The 22946-nt window shown below is 42.3% G+C and overlaps 1 protein-coding gene across 4 annotated transcripts in view; it reads right to left on the bottom strand.

Annotated features, from left to right (window-relative positions):
* Positions 1 to 20657, bottom strand: part of UGT8 (UDP glycosyltransferase 8) — a 44536-nt gene extending 23879 nt beyond the window's left edge. The window contains exons 1-2 of one of the 4 annotated variants that reach the window (XM_082050535.1): positions 20166 to 20657; positions 1944 to 2767 (exon numbers count right to left, since the gene is read on the bottom strand). In XM_082050535.1, coding sequence (XP_081906661.1) covers positions 1944 to 2765 — 822 coding nt within the window. In that variant the 5' untranslated portion in view covers positions 2766 to 2767; positions 20166 to 20657. Of the gene's footprint in view, positions 1 to 1943; positions 2768 to 17204; positions 17324 to 19290; positions 19659 to 20165 lie in introns of those variants that run through there. The other 3 variants (XM_082050534.1, XM_082050537.1, XM_082050536.1) reach the window with 3 other exon arrangements.
* Between the last annotated feature and the right edge of the window lie 2289 nt (positions 20658 to 22946).

Below are 22946 nucleotides of genomic sequence, written 5' to 3'. Positions count from 1 at the left end.
CAAACAAACAAAAACACATAAACAAAAACCAACAACAATCCACTCTCTACTTTTGGGGACAGTTAATTTTTCACCTTAAAGACCAACCCACAGAGACAAAAACCAGACAATGTTGGTGTAGTGCCCAAATTTATCATGCAACAAAGATATTTTTCTTCTTGCAGAACAAGAAAACATCAGTTTGGAAAATTAAGAGCTGAAACTCAATCAATCCAGCAATTTTTTTCTGGAGATAATACAGCTCAACTTTGTTCAGACAGCACAGGGCTACCTTTAGTCCACCTTCTCACTATATCTGTGAGGCCAGTCACTTTCTAAACACACATTAATGTACACACAGGAAGAATCAGGTAGGAGCAGCACTGTTATGGTCACCTCTAATGACACACTGGAGAACACTAAGAGCTTCTGCAAAAAAAAACAAGTAACTAACAGACTTGTATCCCCTGTGCATCACTACCCACATTTCCTTATATTGTTACAGTGCCCTAAATGAGGTTCAAAATTATCCTAAAATGCCAGACAGACCTTGCAAAAAGGGCTCCAAGGAAGAAACTCGGGCATGCTCCTCACTCCCAAATTGCCACTGTAGGGCTCACCCTCCTGTGCGAGTTAGGCCACCCACACAAGGGTCAGAACCAGCGCTGAGCCTGGACCAAGCCAGCCCACTGCCAAGTTTATCAGGAGATACACCAGACAACAGCATATGTCAAGATATTAATGTAACCACTAGTGCTTTCAGAGTTTGATGCATAGTGCTCAGTCTCATTCAACTGAGATGCATTTGAAGTCGGGCAAGGGAGGAAAAAAAGATGAGGGAACTGGCACAGAACTCCAGATTCTGCAGCCCAAAGCCGAGAATCACCCGGTGTTTCTTGAGTTTGTGTACAAAAAGGCACTGTTAAGTCAATATACTACTGATGGAGTAAAAAAAAGCCCAAACAACCCCACACAGCCTTCCACGGCAGTTTTCAGACTAAAAGAGATGGAGAGCAGGCCTGATGTTTTTCATGCAAAAGGCAAAGGCTGAACAAGGCATTTTTAGAAGCAAAGTGTTGAGCACTGCAGGTCTACCTACCTATTTATCTCCCAGACAGAAGCATCTGTTATTAATCATCTCCAATGCAAGATCTATTTGTTCATATACACATAAAGAGAAGTGTAAATGACATGGTTTTCTGTTAAATTTTGTTCTGCCTGTCACTCACCATTGTGTTGCTGAACAGAGGCACTCTTGTATATCAGGTATGAAAGACCACATGGTACACTGAAGTAATCAAACTTAATTATTAATCTGTGCAGCCAGGATTTCTGGAATCAATCCAGTCACTATCACTATTTCAGTCTGAAGTTCAGTACCTGATGGCCAGTAAGTGTACAGTAAAATTTCACATCTAAGTACCGTACTGGTACCAGTTACGTCAACTCACATCATCTCCATTTGATGGCCTATAAATAGTTTATTCTTCTTATATACAGCTAGTTTTCAAGACATTTTTACTTATCAAATCAAGGGAAACAAACTCTCCATAAAACACTAATAAGACAATATAAGCTATTAGTGGGCTTCTTTAAGCGTAAGCAGTTTGTTCATTCTCCCTTCTGCCCATTTTAACCTACACCTGGTTAGAAGCTACAGACGTAATTTCCAAGATAGTCTGCACTGCTTTTTCTCTACTGTACCATTAAGTACCTAGCTCAAATAGTTCCTGCAACCACAAAAGACTCATTTTGATGAGTTCATGTTTAATAGTTCCCCTCACCACCACCCCAAGATACTTCCAGTGACTTCAAGAGCATATTTCATCAAGCAACAACAAAAGACCCTTTGAAGTGTCAAGACATTGCATCCCATTTGAAATTCACTACTTAAAAAACTGCCACTCATCATACAAAGTCAACCAGATATCACAGAAATTACTGTAAAGCTCAGCAAACCTTACTTCTGGCAGAGGGCTGGCCGGTTTGGTTAGGATTCCTCCCACATAAACAACATTGGGTAGCGTGGGTCTTGGAAACTCCAGTGCTACATCAGTACAAAGCATCCACAGGCTGGATCCATGAACCAAGTCATACATGGACCGTTCTGGAAGAACCTTGTGTTTCTGCATTATCCTTTCGTATTTTGGCAGAACCAAAAAACTGACTCCAAATCTTGAAACAAGATAAACAACAGTATTTTTAATCCTCTCAAATAGGTTCATGTGATCTGTGAGCAGCGAGTTAAATTCTGGAACGTAAGACAGGGGAGCTGGAGCACCCACTTCTGCTGGATACCAGAGGCCAGTGGAAAAGACGGCATATTTAACCCCTAAAAGGTGAGCTATAACAAATCCACACATCTCATTAGGATCTACCAGGAGCAGGTCAAATTTTTCCTGTTTCAGGGCATGCATGAGGTTTCGGTTGCCAACGATCATGTCGCAGTTCTTAGAATAGTGGTCCAGGATATCAAACAGTTCGAGGGCTGTCAGTCTCCCAGAGAAGATACTCCTCATCTTGGACTGGAGAAAATCATCCGAGGTGCTGCTGTTAAAGATCCCTGGGTAGCGCTGAAGTCTATAGTGATTAGATGGAGGAATCTCTCTGCCCTCAGAGAGGAGAAACACTGTCTGGTGACCTTGGTCATGCAAGGCTGAGGCCAGAGTCTTGAAAATATAAAGATGGCTTTCAAACATAATTGGCGGCACAACAACAATTTTGGCAGCCCTTGCTATCCCGACAGCACTCCACAGGAGAATGAAAGCTGGAGCGTACGGCTTCATAGCTGAAATGAGAAACAAAAGCATTACATCAACAGAAAACAGGTTTGTATGCTACCTGGAAACTTGAAAAAAAGAGTTACTATGTGGCATCACCAAGTATGTCCCAAAGAAGCTGATCACATCTCCCTATTTCAAAGATGTCTTTGCAGTGGTCACGAGTAACAAGACAGACACTCAGCTTCAGAGTGCATTTGGCAGTGCTTGGTTTCCAAGGAGTGTGCCTTTTCTCCTCCCCTCCCATCTGGCATTAAGAGTAGACAAGAGATTTCCTCCAACACGGACACAATACAGCACCTCCACGTTTCTTACAAGCACAAGTCTTAAGAGGAGTGGCTGAGGGAACTGGGGCTGTTCAGCCTGGAGAAAAGGAGGCTCAGGGGAGACCTTATGGCTGCCTACAACTACCTGAAAGGAGGTTGTAGCATGGAGGATGTTGGTCTCTTCTCCCAAGTAGCAAGTGATGGGACAAGACGAAATGGCCTCAAGTTGCACCAGGGGAGGTTTAGATTGGATATCAGGAAAAAGTCCTTCATGGAAGGGGTTGTCAGGCATTGGAACAGGCTGCCCAGAGGAGTGGTTGAGTCACCATGCCTGGAGGTGTTCAAAAGGTGTTGAGATGAGGACCTTAGGGACATGGTTTAGTGCTAGAGTTAGGTTAGTTTATGGTCAGCCTCAAGGATCCTGAGGGTCTCTTCCAACCAAAGTGATTCTATGTTCTATTCTATTTTTTAATGTTACATGGGTTACCAGCTCACCAACAGAGCATCTCATATTTGTATTGCTACAATATAATATTGGGCTTTCTGAAAGATGCCCCAATTTTCTCCTACTCCAGTTTCCAGAAGTGATTTGACTGTGAAACATTTATAAGGTACACTGACTATTTAAATCATGTTTCTCACGTAGAAAATTTTCTTATAGCATTTGAAAGCTCTTCCACACTTATTTTCAAGAAGGTGTTAGCCACAGCCTAGGAGATTACCAATCATCACTTAAAGAACTCTATGAATTTTAAATGAATTATCACCCACCAGCAGTAGTGTGTGCAAACAGACATGCTTACACAAATTAGTTCATTCAGACAGAGAAACGTGGATTTTGTGTGTGGATTTCTTTTCTTGGGACAAAGCCACGGCACAAAATGCACAGCAAAACCTTACGGTAGCCATGTGCAGGGAGTGAGGAACTGAAACATGGAGAACTGACTGAGATCTTCACACCACACCACACCACCACATTCACAGGCTGAAGGAATGTTTGGGGAAGTACTCAGAGCTTCACTGTTTCCAGACACAAATCTCAGTTTTACAGAGATTAACACTTAGAAGAAGAGAGAGGAAACTACTTGGCGCAAATATGACCAGTAGCATACGAAATCTTCACTATACTGAACCATCACCTGACATCCAGAGAGATTAATTTGCTTCTTAAACTGTCTCAATTAGGGTGTTGGATATCACCCTAAAACATCTCCTCCCTGGCAAATAGAAGTAGTTAAATTGAACTAAAAGCAACCCCTTTCATTCTCTAATGAAATTGGAAAAAGCATTTTTACTGTACTAGAAACTGCTCACCTCCCAGCACGAAGGCCTGACCTGCCAGAGAGTTTAAGGCACTAAATTGCGGCTTTAGTTTAAGCCTTTGTAGAAAACCACAGCACCCCACAGAACTCAGCTGCCCTCCCAGGAGCTCCCGTTCAAAGGATGTGCCAGCACTGAGTCCGCTCACCATCCAACTCTGCTCCTGCCCATAAATCTTGCAGGTTTCAAGCTGCAGCAGAGGGTTGTGCAAGCGCAGAAGTACATGGATTTGGCACAGCGTTCAGTATTGGTACCAACAGGCCATGCACAGATGTCTTCAACGGGGCCACCCTGATCAGCACCACTGGAAGATAACACTCACTAGGTGAGGTTTTAACAAGTAAATATGGGTTTCTCAATGTAATATCCAAGAAAAAACCCATTACTGATTACACCTCCTCACGCTTTAAGCATTCCCAGGGTACTAACTTACAACAGCGATATTACAAAACCATGAATGGGGGCGTAGGATTGGGAAACTCAAACCATTAATGTTTCTTTCAGCAGTATAAATCAAAGGTCCTGGGAGCCTAAGGGCTAGTCACAATCCATGAAGTTGCCAGATGCAGCCACACCAGGCTGTATTTTAATCTCCCGACCCAATGCAGGCCCAGAGCACAGCGCTGGCAGGGAGACACAATCCTTAGCTCCAAGGTGTATTCTCCACAGACGGGGTCACACACCCGCCACCAAAAGCCATGGGGAACTAGAGCTGCACTTCCCGGGGATGACAACAGCATCGCCACATCACCTCCCATCCCCGCCCGCACCCAACAGCAGCGTTTCACATGGGATTCGCACTGGGTATTTTACTCTTTTTGAAGGTACTATAAAGCACTGCCTATCTAACATAAAAATCTGAAAATATAGCTACAGGCAATTTACAAAACGTCAGCTTTTCTCCTCTTGCGGTGTATCAGCATCAAGAGATGACACAACACACTTCCGAAGAAGTCAGTAACTTGTGGTATCTTCAGAACTTATTAAAAAAAGAAAGCAGTTCTCAGAAATATATTATGCAACTCCCCTCTTCAACATAAGCATCTTCCACAGGGACAGGAAAATATATGTACAGGACCTAACAAGCCACAAAACTATTCAACACATGATGCTATTAGAGAAATGTTGATTACGTGACATTTTTTGGGGGTAAAGGAGTGTTGACCTTATATTGAACTTTTGGCAGGAACCTCCAGGATGAAGCCTCATAGTTTCATCCCCTGGCCAGGCAGAAGTAGGGAGCTTGGAAGGTTTGTATTAAGCAGAAATGAGGGCGACATGCAAAACATATAATCACAGGCCTAATTCCTATTTGGCAGACTGGGGAGGAGGAAGAGGAAGGTGCTTGGTGTCATCAGCAGGGCAGCAACGTGCAACTACGTGAGCTCAGCTCCAGCCTCAGTCCCAACAAAGGACACTCCTCCAACCATCCTGAGCAATGAATCTTCTAGCATGTCAGGTATTTCTGTCAAGACAGGGAGAACTGCAGAGGCTTCCCTGTTTTAATAGGAATTTCTGAACCTCCTCATCTCCAAAAGTGGTTGGCAGCTCCCAGGCAGAGGGGGCTTTGAAGGGGCTGGGAAAATTAAGGGGTGGTGCTACGCTGGAAGCCCATCAACACCAGACCACAAGGACTCTTCCCACTAACTTCCAGTCATACTCTAGCAGTCAACTCCCAGAATATATCACCTGCCAAAATAAATAAAAAGGATCAACACCCAATGCAACTGCTTCCTGTTGTTGAATACCAGGCATAAGGAAAGAAAGCCCAACAACAGAGGATGACGTGTTTCTCCAAAGTTCACAGTGTAAAACCATTTTCTACCTCTATCTGAAGTCTTTCTGCTTAGGATGTGCCTTCATTAAATGAGATGGTTTAGTCTGAGCTGGTATATATCCTTTTATAATGGTACAAAAATGAAAAGACAAATCCAAATTTTCTGAAGTTTTTATAAAAAAACAACCAACTAAACAAAAGCACCCCACAAAACTATCACTGAACTGAAGCCATTACTACTTTCAGCCAAAAAGCCCTAAAAGCAAAAACAGATATGGAAGGGAAAAAAAAAAGGTAGAGCAGATTTATATGAGTGAACCCAACCGCTGCTGTAAAGAGTTCACCTACTGGAGTGCAGCAAGAAAAGTTAAATATTAAAGAAACACCATGAGGTTAAACATTAAACCTATTCCAAAGGCTCCTAGTAAAGTTAATGACCTACATGTGGCTTTTCAAATGAAAGAGAAAGTACAAGTTTTAGAGTGTGTTACAGAAAACCAAGCACGTCCAGGGAAGGCTGCTGGAGGGGCGTTTTTGGCTGACCAAAAGCATTCTAAATCCTGACTTTTTTTTTTTTTAAGAAATATTTTTAATTCACCCAGAAAGGCCAAGCATGATCTAGTACAAGAAGTGTGAGTGCACAGAAATCAGTCGCTTTCAGAGGATCCTTCCCCTGCATTGTTCAAAGACCTGACACTTGAAAATGAGGCAATGTGGAAACCAACTGAATGACATTGACATTTATATAAATTATATGAAAAAGTCTTAATGTCTAAATTGATATTATACAAGTGAACCACAGTTATATTTCAAACTTTAAAATGTTTTTAAAATAATTCCAATTAATTATTTATTTAACAGTCAATTACAGTACTTGAATATATACCAAGGATTACATTTACTGCCAATCCTTAATAAACTGCTAATCACTCTGTAATTAAAACTTACAAGCACGTTTGAGGGTTTTTTTATGCTTTATACCCCTGGCTGCCTACCTACTATTTCTGAAATCTCACAAAAATCATCATTTTCAAGCCAGCAATAACTTTTTCAGTGTTTTTCTCCATTGCAGTGAGATCTAGAAGCAAAAGAAGCTCTCAAGCAGCTCTGTATGCAGCACAACTTGAATTCAAACTGCACAAATATTTATCACTACTCAAAAAAGTAAATTGTTCTTACACATTTGCACATACCGTAATGATATAGAAAGAGTCCTTTTTATTTACTAGCAATACGTAACGCTCCTGACCTCTAAAGAAGGAAATTAAGTTTTACAGAGACTGTGTTGAGTGATGCAAGTACGTTTTTCAAGGTGCTCCCTTCCTTTCGGCTTTTCTTCAGATTTGTTAAAGTTTGTTGAGTTTGCCTGGGGGTCAGAAGACCAGGAGCTATGCCCAGAAAGGTGCCCTTCATACTAAACAGCATCCCTGCAACGGCAGCAAAGGAGCAATCTTTCCAGCTGCTCATCACTCCCAACCCACCCCAAGGTCTCCAGCTGCTCATTACAATTTAACAGGTGTGAGTACACATTCAAAGGAGCAGGCTTACTAACTAGATTTGCATTTGTGCAGTGTCACGTCTGCAGCCAGCCCCACCCTACCCTGTTCAACCACCACGTCCGCCACAGATAAACACATTCTGTGTTTACTTCTTTTAAGACAGTATGTGTTGTAGCTGTAAAAAGGGCACAGTCAAAAGGATGTTAAGTAAAATCCTGAGCTAGGTGATGACTGAAATACAATTGGTTACTGACAGTGCTATAAACTCCCTTGAAAAACAACTGGCGCAGCTCCTGACTTTGGTTTACTACTGCTCTTAATAAAACAGAACCATTAAAGAGGATAAAGAGATGAGCACAGATCTATTTTACACAGTGGAGCATGAGACAGTTCAAAAAGCAGATTGTTACCTGGTGTGTTACTTGATTTATTGAAGTCCCAGTCCTTCCCTGCCTACTCAAAATCCCATTGGCATTACCTTATTTTATGTGCAAATCTGTTTGCTTTAGCTGTTATTAAACATAGTTTTACAGATAAAACATGGTATCCAACCTTCACAGGCTTGTAAACATTTCAGTTAAGCAAATACAGAACCAAGCCCAACAATGCTAGTTGCATGACCAAAGGACCTGTAACGAAAGCATTTTATCAAGCCTAAGATAGCAAAGAATGACTAACAAAAAGCACTTACAGTTAAGTATAAAGCTGAAAGAGGAAGAAAATATTCCAAGACAAATAAAAGGTTCTCTAACAACACTTACAGGATGATTCCATGATAAAAATACATGCACTCAACCCAAATTTTAGCTGGACCAGCCACATGCAAGCAGCTGATATTGAAGACAAGAAAAAAAATATACCTACACGCAAGCATGAATTCAGTGAATTTATGCAAAACTGGGGAAGAGTGAACAGAGAAGAGGTCATACTTTACAGTTGTGATGTCTTCTAGACACCTCTTGAAACAATACAAATACTTTTTCAAGTCCTCCTCAAAACACTTTCTTTAAGATTTAATACCAGTCCACGTTAATATTTTTTGCCAAGCACCAGAGTAAGGAAATGCTACCAATGTGAAGAAATGCACTAACCAAATCACATATAACAACATATCTCAGGTCAAATTGTCACAGACACAGGAAGACTTTAATTAGCGGCATAACAGACAAAAATAAGGAAGACCACATTCTTCAAGCTAAAAGTACAACTTGACACCTAAACACTTTAATCTAGCAATTGTAAAATGTGTTCTTAGTATATAATACTGCCTGCTGTACCGTACATGTTCTGTAGGTAATAGGAAATACTCCTCCATAATCCTTTAGGAACATTAAAGTAAATCAGGCCCATAAACTGACTTCAGGGAGCAAATTGCAGTTTAAGATTAGGAAGTAGCTGCTACTCAGCCACCCATGTGCTGTAAAACAGAAGAAAGCATCAGAAATGAGTCAATCAGTACACAGAGCCTCGGAGCAGCAAGCCATAATATCATCCACGAAGAGGCTCTCATAACAGGTATTGCAAAACCTTCAGATTTAGCTTATTAAGTTTTTCCTACCACACATCTTGTTGTTGATTTCAACAATAGTTATTTTGTGTTGCATGCTTTTAGATAAGTTCTAAGATTCGGCTTGTAACTACAGGCTCTTGCTTCAACCAAGTCAATTAAGAAATTAGTGGAAATTATTAGTAAGAAATCACATGTGCATAAAGAAGAGGTGGCTTTTGCATTAACTTCATACAGTTTCTTCAACTCTTCTATCCGATGACTGAGGCATTTCAATGAGCACAAGAATGCCACCTACACAAAGTGAGAGGGAGATTTATGGGCACTACAATGTCACTGTCACCATCTGTCAGAGATGTACTGTGTCAGTTATGCAAACAGCTAATGAGGTAAGAGGGAGTCAAAAGCATATGCAATTTATGAAACCCTTTTTAGTGAAAACTTATTTGTGTAACAGGTTTTATCAAAAACTGAAGGATTTTACCTAAGCTTTTGTACTCCGGACTTGTGGGAAAATGATTATAAAAATCCTCACACAAAAGGTAGTAAGGTAGAAGATGCACTTATCTTTCATAACACGTTTTACAGTTAGCACACAAAAATATTTTTTCAATAGACATGCTAGCAAATCTGTTCTAAAAAATTACATGGGAATAGAGCTGTTATGCAAGGCATAATGTCCTGTTAACATGAATTTATAGCAAGTGACCAATCTAGCTAGCACTTTGTCACTGGCTTCCCAAAATAATGGCTTTAAGTGAGTCTTCATGGTTATGGAAAACAATCCTAAACTTCTGAAAAGATTGATTATATCTAAAAAGGTTATGGATTTACAAATATTATCTTTATTTTTCTGTGAACATATTCTAAATTTATACAATATTTGTAAAGATATTAACAGTAATACATTCAAGCTTTTAAACGAAGTCACTTGTAAACCACAGCAGGGCCAGCATATTTTGGGATGATAATACTGCAGTATTGACAGCATCAGTCAAGAAGAAATTTACCTGAGGATAAAGGATTAAAGCCTAATTCAATATTTTCATAACATGAAGTATGTTACAGCAGGGCAAACGCACATTTTCATTCACACAGCTTCCACTCTTAACACTCTATGTGCTAGAACTGAGCAAACAGTATTCAGTTAAAAAGATACACTTTATTGAATGCCATTATTGTACTAGTACCCATTTTCAAGACTCAGTTTAACTAACTGCATTAAAGTCAGTTTCATAAAGATTTTGCACCCTATGAAATGCTGGTGTTTGCAGACCTACCACATAAGCTAGTTAAAACTATTCAAAATACCTCAAGGATATATATTAACCCAAGTGAAAGTTAAAAAAGCAAGAAGATTCAAGTTCTCTTTTGTGCTCCTGTGCACCTCAAATGGGGTATTTTAAAGTCCTTATAATCTATACATCTTTCACCTTACATACCAGGGATTGGCATTTCCAAATACTAGGTCAGCAGTCAATATTTTGGTAAAACTGAGTGCTACTGCAAATTCTTCGGTAAGGCTTAGCCAGGCCTAGAAGTGCTGCATGAACAAAAACCTTTCTGCTGCTGGCCTAGGTCCAAAACAGCACAGCAAACCTAGAACAGGCCACCAGCCCCAGCACCCCAGCAGCTGTGCTGTGTCCCCAGACTGGGAGCAGTGGGGAAAGTGCCGCAGAAACACATCAGTGGGACAGTTCGGGTCCCACTGTGGTTATAGCTCCAGGCCCTGTGCCAGAGCAAAGCTGATCACACACGTGGTGTTGCAATGGAGCTGATGTGCCATCCTGGGCCTCAGGACAAAGGAAGCACAGCGCAGAAACCCGAGAAACAAAAAGCCTGCTCCAGAACCTATGCACCTTCAACCGAGTGCAACCTGAGTCAGCGTGCAAGCAACTCAGATTTCTCCGCATTGGCTCTCCCTATTATGCAGGTCTTCCCCTTGCTGCCCATGGTGACTCCACCCCCAGCACCTTGGAAAGATAAATGCTGACTACATACAGTGAAAAAGCCATTTGAAAGCGAGACACGTAAAGTCCTTGTGAAGGGATTTGTCTAGTTCACCCAAAACAATGTGACAATGTTTTCTGGCAAATTACACATCTTCCTCACAGGTACAGTGAATTCAAGGAAGACACAATATTTTGGCACCGACATACAAGTCACTTGACATAGTCCCTTCAACTTCTGGAGACCTTTCCTCCACGTACTGAGATGCGAGAGCAGCATTTCTCAACCTTCTCCAGCCGTTTTGCACCACAAAGCAAGCAACCAGAAATAATGTTGTGACATTGCGGGGGGAAGGGTATTAACACGGAGAAGTCAACAGGTTACTCCACATTTCCTAGAGACACCAGTGCTGCTTAAGATGTTATTTACTGGCTCACAGACTGCTGGCCCTGCTCCTGCTGCGCAACACCGCGCTGCCCAAAAGAATCCAGTAACAGAATAACTCAGCACAATCTGCTTCACGCTGCACAATCAAGAGCTACAGGAGTGAGTGCAGGAAGAAAAAGAAGAAAATCTTTTATGTGGAGAGAGCAGGGGGCATGAGTGTCACAGCAGCAAATGTAGAGAAAGAGGCTACTCCGGAGGGGTCAGAGCTGCCTAGGAAGCATTCCCTTTCACACTGGCATCAAAAGACAGGTTGAAATACCAGCTGAACAAAGTACTAAGAAAGAAAAAGTAAAAAAGAAAAAACCTGACTCTGCCTGATTTTAAACACTTTCATCGGTGACAGATTCTCTTGATAAAATGACCCTCTGAAGAACAGGTTGGAAGAACCTGCAAGGCACAACTTTGTAGTAAGTTTAATTTGTTGGTGTGAAAAACACAGCCTATAGTTATAGGCTACCACCACGCGGGCGTGAATTTTGCCTCATAAGTGAGCCTCAGGATCTGAAACGTTAGTTTTACTGGGATTTTATTTTAACCGTAATAATTGTTTGGAAGGATGCTTCATTTTTCACTACAGCTAGCTTCAGCTTGGTACAAGCTCTCCCTGGTCACGCCATCACATGACACCCAAAAGCCTTGAATGAATTTCTTTGTTCAGTTTCTGACTTCATCTTATAGCAAATTACATTTTAATAAGTCACACAAACAGAATCAGGAGAAAGTATAGCAGGTCCTTTCTTCAATGAGAAATACAACTTCATTCAAAGTTAAAATACATTATTTAATAATGTTTTGCTCTTATTCAGCTTAATTAAAATAACTGAATTGCCCAAGACTATGCAGCAACACATTCCATCGATGTTCAGCTTGTTCAGTCTGTTCATCATTAGGTTCTGTTTTGAAATTTACAGTGGGTTTTATAACTACAAGTTAAAGCAAATGCTTTCAGATGTGTCTTTTCATAGTGTCTGCTTTGAACTACTTCCTACTATGATTCAGTAGTTAGAATGAAGATAATGGTATCATACACAGGCTTTTCTCTCTACATAATTTAATCCCCAGACTCTGATTTTAAGAGCAAGACCACATAACTTATCAGAATGAGAAAGGACAGAAATCAACTCAGGAACCGTCTGGAAAGGTGCTGACTACACTCCAGGAAGGGTTAAGACAAGACTCAGGGGTGTTTTTACAGTAGCTGTATAAGCATTTTTAAATACACAAACTTCCTGCCAATTTCCAATATCAGTAGTTGAATAAAACCAGATTATAACTTCAGAAAGGAAAGGATCTAAAGATAGGGTTTGTGGGGGTGTTGGTAATAAAAGTAAGATTTTCAGAAACAACCTGAAAAGTACAATCTGTTCATTTTCCAATACTGGGAAAAAAAAGAAAAAGAAATAGATCCAAAGGTTGCAGAGGATCAGGATAAAGATGACTTGCAGCTCTAAGACTATGATTCACAGAGGACGACCGGGGTGTAAAACCAAAACAAATCAACAATAAACCACATAGATGCGCATCAAGTGATTGTACACGTGCACATGCATGTGTTCTTACCCAGTGAAACTGCACCTTCTGGGACATGGGAAGATCCTCCTCCACTTCTGGAAAAAAACTATAACTTTTTGAAGACTGTCACTATAGCCTAACAAACACTGGAACTACAGCCCTGCTGTGGACTGTCAAGTTACTTCACTAGTAAACAGTTTAAAAATTACGGTAGGATCAACCAACAGCTCGCATTTACAGACTTCCAGGCCCTACAACCAAAGGATGCCCCAAACCCCAGATTTGCCTATCTAGTCATGTTACTAAAAAACACCTTAAATTTTCCACTTTACAGTGGTGTAAAGAAAAACTTCGGTAAACAAAACTTTCCACAAGCACTTTATGTTTGATCTGTTATGAGAAACTTCTGTGCTCAGGGACCAAACACCATATATACCAACATACACCTCTTGAAATTTAGTTTCTTTGAGTCTACTGAAATCTCCCAGGTACAGGAAATAACATTCTTCCAAGAACCAGCAAGGCTTAATCAAGGGTCTAATTCTGCAAGAAACCTTTCTCAGTATTTACAGTACGCTGATGTACACATTTTAGACTACTGTGACAGTCTCCTCCAAGTTCACCCAGGCATAAGAGGCTTAGTGGAAGAGAACCCTAGAAAAAGCAGGAGAGATTTGAGATCTTTTTTGCCAGCAAGGTGTAGAGAAGCAGCACGATTGGCAGGGCCAGCAGCCTGCTTCATGGAGTACCAGCATGGCAGGTTTCCTCTATGAAAAAACGATGCGCCTCTTACACCACAATGCCATTTGCAGCCAGCACTACCTATGGCCCATTAGCTATAAACACAACTTCAGCTGGTGCCCTGAGGACCAGTCACATACAAAAGCCTGACTTGGCAACCAGGCAGTAACCCATAAAAAACAAGAGTTTTCAAAAAAAAATTGCAGAGATTGGAGTTGTTGCTTCCATCTTAGACAATCCACCTTGTAGGTCTTCCCATTTAGCTCCATAGCCAAACTCCTTGGCTATCAGTTTACCATTACTGGAGGGAACAGTAACTGCAACTTAAAAACTTCAGACTGACACTAGAAAAATCTTTTCCACTGGAAGAGTGGTGCAGCACCCTAAACTACCACCACAGTTCAGTAACAGCTGTTGAAAGGAGAAGGGAGAAGCCAAATTAAGTGCTCACTTGAAATAATATTTCATTAAAGAATTTTCCAGCAGTATGAAATGCTTATGTATTGGGCACATCTCCCATGTTTGCATTGCTATTCCTATGTCTATTTTCCATGCTTCATCTTAGACAAAAACATTTAATCGAACAACGGTGGGGCAAGGGAGAACATTATTTTCCATGAAACAAAACCAGACTCAATTTAATAACTAAATCTGCATTTGCAATCGGATCAGAAACAAGTGTAGCCAAGAGGAGAGACACAACTGCAGTGAGAAGAGCAGCTTCCCCCTCCAGACAACTGCACACTGCAGAAAGCACATCCAGCTGTGCTGCTGGGTTTGACAGCTGCACTGGGCCCCTCCAATGTACTTCCCACTTCACCTCAAAAGCCACCTGTGCATCTACCTGCTGTTTAAATTATTCTGCTTAAAGCAGTATTCTGACCAGAATGCCTTTTCCTAACCCACACTTCATTCAGAGAGACGTGCCTCTTTGATCCCATTACAGTGCAAACTAAGAAATGCCCAACATTTCTCTGGATTTGAAAATTTCTCATTGGAAACATTAAATTTGGAGGACAACAATGATATCCTGAAAAGAAAGGTAAAGGCAAGCAACAACACATGAGTACTGGCCATGTTTTTTTTAATGCTAGTATTTTTGTTGGAAGTTTATACAACTAATTTTTATCCATAATACCTTTATTTTATGAATTGGTGTTCTTGGCATTAAATTACAAAGCCTGCCTAACTCATTTGACTGAAGGCAGATAACTTTCAACTTCCAAATTCAGCAGATTTAACTGCATTTTAACCAATATCTTCACAACTGAGGCCCTGAATTTCAGAATTTAATGTTTGAAGGTTGTCCTAGAACTATGCTCTCAATCCTCATGAATGTATAAAACAACTCTTTTAAAACTAGTGTTGATGTATGGGTTTAAACAATTTCACTAATGGAATATAGTGTCTTAAATTAAGGAACTCAGAAGGTCCTCTACCTTTTTTGTTCACACCACTACCTCCCCTTAAATGCACTAAAAGACAACCTTCATAATTTTTTTAGTTTGATTTTTGAAAAGCTCATTGTCTCACCAGGGCATCAAGGCTCATTTCCAACTCCGTTCAGAACGTGAAGCTGACCCATGATTTCCCATTTATTTCCCCTTCAGTTATTGAGTAGGAAAACAGTCGTAAGTCATTTATTTATTTGTCCCCCTATACAAATAAAATTAGGTGCATGACAACTGTGCTATGTAAGAGAAATTGTCAAACAAATCGGGTTATCACTACTTTTTGCAACTCTGAACTGTAGAATTTAGAAAACAGTCATCTACATTGTCTTTCAACTCCCTCTTCCACACCTTAAATCATAACTGGTACAGTTAGTTGTAAAAATGCAAAGTTTGGTGGCATTCTTTCCATTTACCATCCCTTCTTCCCCATAAAAACCCACATTTTGGACTGATTTAGTAGCTATTAATTTTCTAAAAAAAAAAATTTAAAAATCTACTGCTTCAAAGAGTTCAAGGCTTAACAAGGACACTGAAAGTGTTCCTTAGTTGCAGATATAATTATTTGGGTGTACTGCTTCTAACAGCTAAACAATTATGTTATTTCATTAAACCAAAGGTAACATCATCAACTCTTTCTATACTTAGGAATTAAGAACACACATAAAACTCTGTGTTAAAAACTAAAAGTCTCAAAAGCTTCCAAAGAAAAGAACTCACTACTGTTCCAATTCACTGGCTCCTAGTCAAGAACTGTAGCATGAAATCTTTCATGTAATTAGCAAAATAAAAATTAAAAATAATTTTAAAATAGCGTGGTGTGATTATGTAACAGCAAAAAGGAGTTTTTAGTTACTGAAAATTATTTTCCTATTAGATGATAAAACATTATGAAGAAAAAAAATGTAATGGACTTGCAATGAAAAATACTGGTGACCAATTTCCAAGAGGTTTTCTTTACAAATTTACAGACCAGTTTAAAGACTTCTTCCCTACAAGGGAGTAGTAACAGCATCCCATACACGGAATACTTAAGATACATACATCCTAAATACTTTAAATATTTTGTCAAAGGGTTCAAGAAACCTTATAGCACAACTCTCGTAAATTTACTCCAAGTAAATTCTTCTGGGGGAGAAATGGAAAAAACATCACACATTTTAGGACAGAGAATTTTATTAAATGGTTCTAGTGTATTTTCCTTCCTGGAGAACATGGCAAAGAGCCCTCTACAATGTCTATTCACAAATACTTTGAGCTGTATTAGAATGTCAGTTTTCAGCCCAGATAGTTTCTAAAATTAAAAAAAAAAAAATCCGTGCTGAAAACCAAAAAATAAAACTGAAAAATAAAAATCCCAACAAAAGAAGGTGAATCATTACAAACACTTCTAATGTATCAGCATTTCTCAAACACAATCCTTTTCTTAAATATCACTCTAATACTGAAACAGCAATAAAATTATCTCTGTTAAGAGTCAGGATCTGGAGAGAAAAGGTATTTCATTTAGTAAGCATCTCTTGAATATGATCTTACAACAAATATCTCAATAGCTTTTCATACTGTAGTGCAATTTTCTAGTAAGTAACTCAGAAGAGACTCATTCAAGATGAAGTAAACTGACATGAATTCTTAGTGCTATTCTAAAGGAAGCAACCTGACCAAAACAATTACGTGGAAAGCAGCACTTTTAATAGCCCAAATCAGAAAACAAAGGAAAATAGGTGCTGCTAGTAAAATACTCAGCAGTTAAAGTCAGAAATAACATAGTTCATTCTCAGAGACATCAATTAGAAAATAATCATGTCAGGATAGGCAAGTGTTGCTACACTCATAATTATTTGCACAACATTTTTGAAGCAGCAGGAGCAGTGTTCCAGCAAAACACATCATCTGTACAACTCTCAACAGATACAGAAAAGGCCATGCACAAAACTATGCTCAGTGGCATTGTTTTATGGATAACAAGGCTTACCACAGCACCTTCTCACTCAATGACGGCACATATAGTAAGACAGCTACCACATGGAGAAGACTTTGATAAAGTTGGGTTTTTTCCATTCCTGGAAATAAAACATATTGCTAGAAATCAACCAAGTCAATCTGTAGCAAATTATAAATCGCAGAGAATTAGTGGAGGTCCTCTCACTTTTTCTTTACAAACTGATCAGACTATGTTGTCATGAGCCACAGCACCCCCAGCATTTGTATACTAACCCCATAGAATTCCTCCAGGTAAAATGACTAACACAGTTATCATTCTAAAGGGGCAATTTGGATAACATGACCTCTAAAGTGTTTTAGATCTGATAAATGCAGCATTAACATTTAATTAACATGGTAGTTCTGACTACCTTCAATTTCTCTAAACAATAACTAAAAGCAGTGAGTTTATCATAGGGTACCGATCTGAGTTATGACAGAGTCCTGCTTTGATCACAGGCCAAGCCTAATCTGTAGCTGCAATGACTGTCAATGAACTACAACATCTAGTAGCCATTCACTAAAATGGAGTTGCCACTAGTGTATAAAACCAACCCAGTGCTTAGTTAGCACCTCCTTGGTAAATCTGCTGCCCTCCACTCCATTTGACCAGGCAAGGAGAGGACACTCATAGAGCACAGGTGACACCACCCTGCATTGTCTCAGATGCCCTCTCCACAAGCCCCAGTTAGTCCCATAGGTTTCTCCATTCAAATCCTACTTCAGAACAACCCAATTGCTTAGAGCCCTCTAAGAATATAAAATGTAAGGGGCATTTACAAAGCACTCTTTAAAATGATTCTCACCTTAGAGTCTATATACTTAACAGACATCCATGACAAAGTAAATCATTTTCTTTCCTGGCTTCCTACAAGGAGCTTCTGTTGATGGCAAATGTGCAAAAGTCAAGAATAAAATGCAAGCATTTCAGGCCAATTAGTCGATTCCTAGTATTTCAACAAAAATATTTTCACAACAGCACAAAGGCCATCTGAAATAATACGAGGCTCTAGCAGGAACTGGTTAGTAGTTTTGAAAAAACAGCCAATGCAGTACCCAGTGTTCAGCCTGGATCAATGACCAAAACAAAAGAACAAAAACAAGGAATTGTGAAGTAAAGGTAAATTACATACTATGTTGAGGCTATAAAACTAAATATGTAAGTGACCTTGTGTGATAATTGCCTGGAGAACGAGGCACAGAGCTTCAGATTGGAAGTGTAACCAAGACAATTCTTAGAATAAATGTCTAGAAACGAGTGATATTACATAAATTATTCCCAAAACTAAGTCACCTAGTCACAACATAAAAAACAAAATTATTAGTTTGAAGGCGTTTGTTTGGAGGGAAGACCTTCATGGATCTCTACTGTTATATTACCCACTGCTGTTCATCCCCAGGCAACTCCGGTGAGCATGCAAAACACTCTGCGCGTTTTTTAATGATTTCCTATTGTTCCACAGTCACTAATGAAGTATGTAAAAAAAAGTAATAAAAACCAAGATACTATTTCATAGCTGTTTAAATACCACAACTTTATTGACATATTCCCTTAAAAGTTTATGCTTAACTCTTTTTCTCCTTTTTAAACCCACTGGGGAAGCAGAGCAGCAATTATGCAATGTTCTTTCTTCAAAGGCAAGACGGTTCTGATTGAAACTCGGTTAACGTTCAGCACACTCGAGCCACGTCCCAGGCCAAATACTCACATATAGGTCCCTCACGTTACAAGTTTGCAGACAAGTAATGAAATAATTATTCGCTATCCACAAGCAAATGTAGCTGCCCGATTTATGTAACTTCAGGATGGCTGTGGCAGTGACAGCCCCTCGTGGCAATACCAAGGGCCGAGTAACGGCTCTGATTAGTTAGTATAGAGGGTCAAAGCGAAACGCAAAGCTGGACTAAGGCGAAGTGGGTGCCTGACAGTAACCGCCCCCCCGCTCCCGCCCGGGCCTGCGGCAGCGCCGGCCCGAGCGCCCCGGCTGCGGAGCGCCAGGTAACGCGCGCCGGCCGCGCCAACGGTCGCTGCCAACGGTCGCCGCGCAGGCCCCGGGCAGCCCCGTCCCGGCACGTACTGTCACCGCTCGCTTCATCCCCCGAGCTGCTCCGAAACGCCGGGCGCTCCGAACACGAGTAAGTGTTCGCCTCGGCGGCCACAGCCCCGTCCTCCTCCTCACACGGGCTCAGGGGGCTCAACTTCTTCAAGGCGCAGCATGGGCACCTGGCCGGGCCTCCGGAGCGGGCGTGGGGCGCCCCGGTCCCCCTGCGCCTCTGCCCGCACTCACCGCTGCGGCAGCGGGGCGGGACAGACCGCCCGCCCCGGGAGGCCGTGCCACACAGGTGCCGTGCCCGACGCGCAGAAACCCGCTCCCGGGGACGGTGGGGCTCCTGCCGCGCTCCCCTCCAAAACCCTCCTCTCCCTACGGCAGCAGCCCGAGCTCACCTCCGGCTGAGGGTGGGGGGAGCGTCCTCTTTCGCCCAGAAATGACTCCCCTCAGCACCTCTGCAAGGGCACGGCGCTGCCCGCCCTCCCCAACTCCCGGGTCACACCGTCCCCGCCGCGCCGCTCCCCTCGCTCAGGGACACCGCATCGCCACGGCCTCCCAGTGCCCTGCGGCTTCTTTCTAGGCAGCCCACGGCTCCCTCACCCCCACCGCACCCTCCAGCCCCTCCGCGGGGGTGATGCAAGGCGCCCGGGGCTTCCTCTTGCGTTAAGGGAGAGAGGAAGGAAAGCAAGCAGGGGCAGAAGGGGGGGGCTGAAAAAAGGAGCAAGGTGAAACGACAGCCTCCCTCCTCTTCGCCCACCACCCCACCGCCGGTGCCCGGGCAGGGACCCCCCGCCCGCCCGGGGGCCGAGCGGGCCGCCCCCGCCTCTCGGAAGCGGGGCGCCGGAGCCGGGACCGCCTCACCCTGTCCCCCGACCCCCTCCCGCCGCCCCCGGGGGTATTACCGAGCTCCCTCACCGCTCTCCCTTCAGGGCCGTTTCTCTGCGTCGCTGCCTCTGGTAACGAGCCGAAGCCTGGAGCGAACCGCTGTTCGGGGCTCCGCTTGCCGCTCTTTCCCTTCAGCTGAGCGGGCGCGGGGGCTGCGCGGCTCCGTCCGGCCCGGCCTGAGGCCCTTGCTCCCGCCGGAGCCCCTCCGCTGCGGCGCCGGGCCCGCCTGTCCCCTCCGCCCAGGCTCTGCTGCACCTGCTGGGGGCTGGGCTGCTCCTGCGGTGCGGGCCGAGAGAGGAGACGGCACCCTCGCTCCGTCCTCCCTCAACTTCTCATCACTTTCCTCTGCCCCCACTCCGCTCCGTCGCGCTGCCGCCCCGGCACCCCACCGCCCGCCGGCCGCATGCACCAGCGCTGCCGTCGACCCCCGCGGAGGTGCTGCCGCCGGGCCCCTCGGCCAGATGAGGAAAGGCTCCCCTCAGCCCTTCCCCCTCGCTGGCGCGGAGAGCTCCCGTCCTGCTCCCCCAGCACCCTCCCGCCCCATGCACTGCCCCGGCTCCCAGGACAACGCGGAGTTCCCGGCGGGGCAGGTCCCCTGTGCCCGCCTCTGGCGGGTGGGACCGGGGCCGCCCTCCGCCAATCAGTCCGGGTGCGGCGGCGAGGCCGCGGGAGGTATCGCCGGGCCCGCCCGCAGGAGCGGCCGAGGTGCTCGCCCTGTTAGCGTCGGGGCTTCGCGGCTCCTCTCGTGTGTGCCGGCAGCCCAGCACGCTGCCGTGTATGCGCTGAAGTACGTGTGGCGAGGCGTGGGGGATCTGCAGGGCACAAGCCGGCACCCCTGCGGGAATCTTGATCTGCGCCTGTCGTAGCCGTGAGGGGTGTCTCGACGGAGCCATGCCTTAACATCGATTCTCCTTTTCTAGCTTTGTTTAAAAAGAAAACACACAAATGCTCAAAAACTCCTAAGCCTTTGGTTTCCCACCGCTTCATTGGAGCTAAACGCCGTTGCCCAATTGATCTTGCCTACTGAACTTATACACGGTCCTTTATTTCCTCCTTCCACAGGGAAAGGTGGTCAGCTCGCTGCCGCTTTGGTCCCTGCTTGGGGAAAGCTGAATAAAGGGATGTAATATTTCTATGTCTCCTGTCCTTCATCATCCTGGAAAAGACCTACCAGTGTCATTCCAAGCCATCACCTGAGAAAGTTTAAATAGAAACGGTAATTCAATTAGTTTTAAGGGTGTGGTGGTTTTGGTTTGGGGTTTTTTTGTTTGTTTTTGGTTTTTTTGTTTGTTTTTTTTTTCTGTAGTATAATAAAAGTGTAATTTAATAGCTAACAAAGTTCTCTGGAAACACAAGATTTGCCCTCTGACTGCCATATGATTTAAAACCCATACTTTGCTCCTGCTTGCTTCAAGTTCAAAACATGTTTTATGGATCCACTGAGGTAAATGCTTCTTTCTATAATGAGCTTTAAGGGAAAAGATGCTCCAGACAGTCTTTCTGATTTCACAGAAGATCACATTATTCCTTTAATAAAAGTGAAGGTTTAAGTTTCATCAGACAAAACAAGAAAGTTAATGAAAATCAAATGATAAGTTGAGATGCAAAGAAAACTGAACCTTTAAATTGATCTCCATTCTAGTAAAGGTGGCTTGCAATAGAAAATGAAACATTAGTTTCATTCAAATTAATTCATTTATTTGGGACAAAGAACTTCTTATGATATTCATTATAGAGCCTTTGAAAAGCTCTGCTGTTTCTTACATATAAAATAAATCATTACAGTTTCTCAAATCTCATGCCCAAACTGATATCTAGTTAACAGTAAATTAGCTGTTAGGCTTTAGTAGGTGATACTCAAATCCTACAAGCTAATAGTGGCCTTTGGCTTTGAGGTGCATATTGAGCCTCTGAAAATGAGGTTCTGAAGTTGAATGTCCCAGAATCACGCATACAGAACCACTGATGTGTTGATAGTTTTAGTTACTTCCAGGCAAAATAAATTTCAAACTCTAATGCTAATTGAAGGCAATAGGTAATAGTTGAATAAATTCAGCTCCTCTGCATATCTAAACTGGCTTCTTGTTCCAGTGGTAACTGCTTTAGTAAAATACAAATATGGCAGAGCCATTGTTAGGTTTAAGTCTAGATTTGAACCAAGTGAACAAGTTGTTCAGACTTCCCTGAGATATGTTGGTATCTCCTGCATGTTTATGAGTATTCTTGTTGTTTCTTTGGTAGCAGGTTTGATAAAGCTGTTCTTGCTGTGGATGTAGCAATGCTGAAAAGTACTAATTAGTGCAATTACCTGGGGAATTTTATTAAAATTACTTATTAGATCTTGGTAAAAAATAGAGAGTCTTTTCACAGAATGTTGTACTGAAAATGTCTCACAGTGATGGTAGCATTTTGAATTTAATTACTGTGTACTATTTAATACCAACTCAGGAAAGAATGTTACTTCTAGGAGCTTTTTTTTATTCATCCCACACCTTCTACCTTTACTGACATTAAGTCAGAGTTGCTTGATTTTATCAATGTTCTGCCTTCTCATTTTCCTATCTTCAGCAGACTGGCACAGGTCAGATAAAACATTGTCTTGAAAATTAATGTGTTCAGAGTTAATGATTTCCTCATAAGATTGTAGATTTATTTGAACATGATGTACTGATCTTTCTTCAGTGCAAGTATTTCAACTCAAAGTACGTGATATTGTCCTGTCTTTGCCTGTTCTGGTTACATACTATTGCAAAATTGTTTTTATTTCAAACTCCAGAGTGCATATAATTTTGTATTTA

The sequence above is a fragment of the Streptopelia decaocto genome (assembly GCF_964273445.1).
Source record: "Streptopelia decaocto genome assembly, chromosome: 4".
Classification (NCBI taxonomy): domain Eukaryota; kingdom Metazoa; phylum Chordata; class Aves; order Columbiformes; family Columbidae; genus Streptopelia; species Streptopelia decaocto.
The sequence above is the reverse complement of the archived record's forward strand: the minus strand, read 5'-3'. Positions and strand labels throughout refer to the sequence as shown.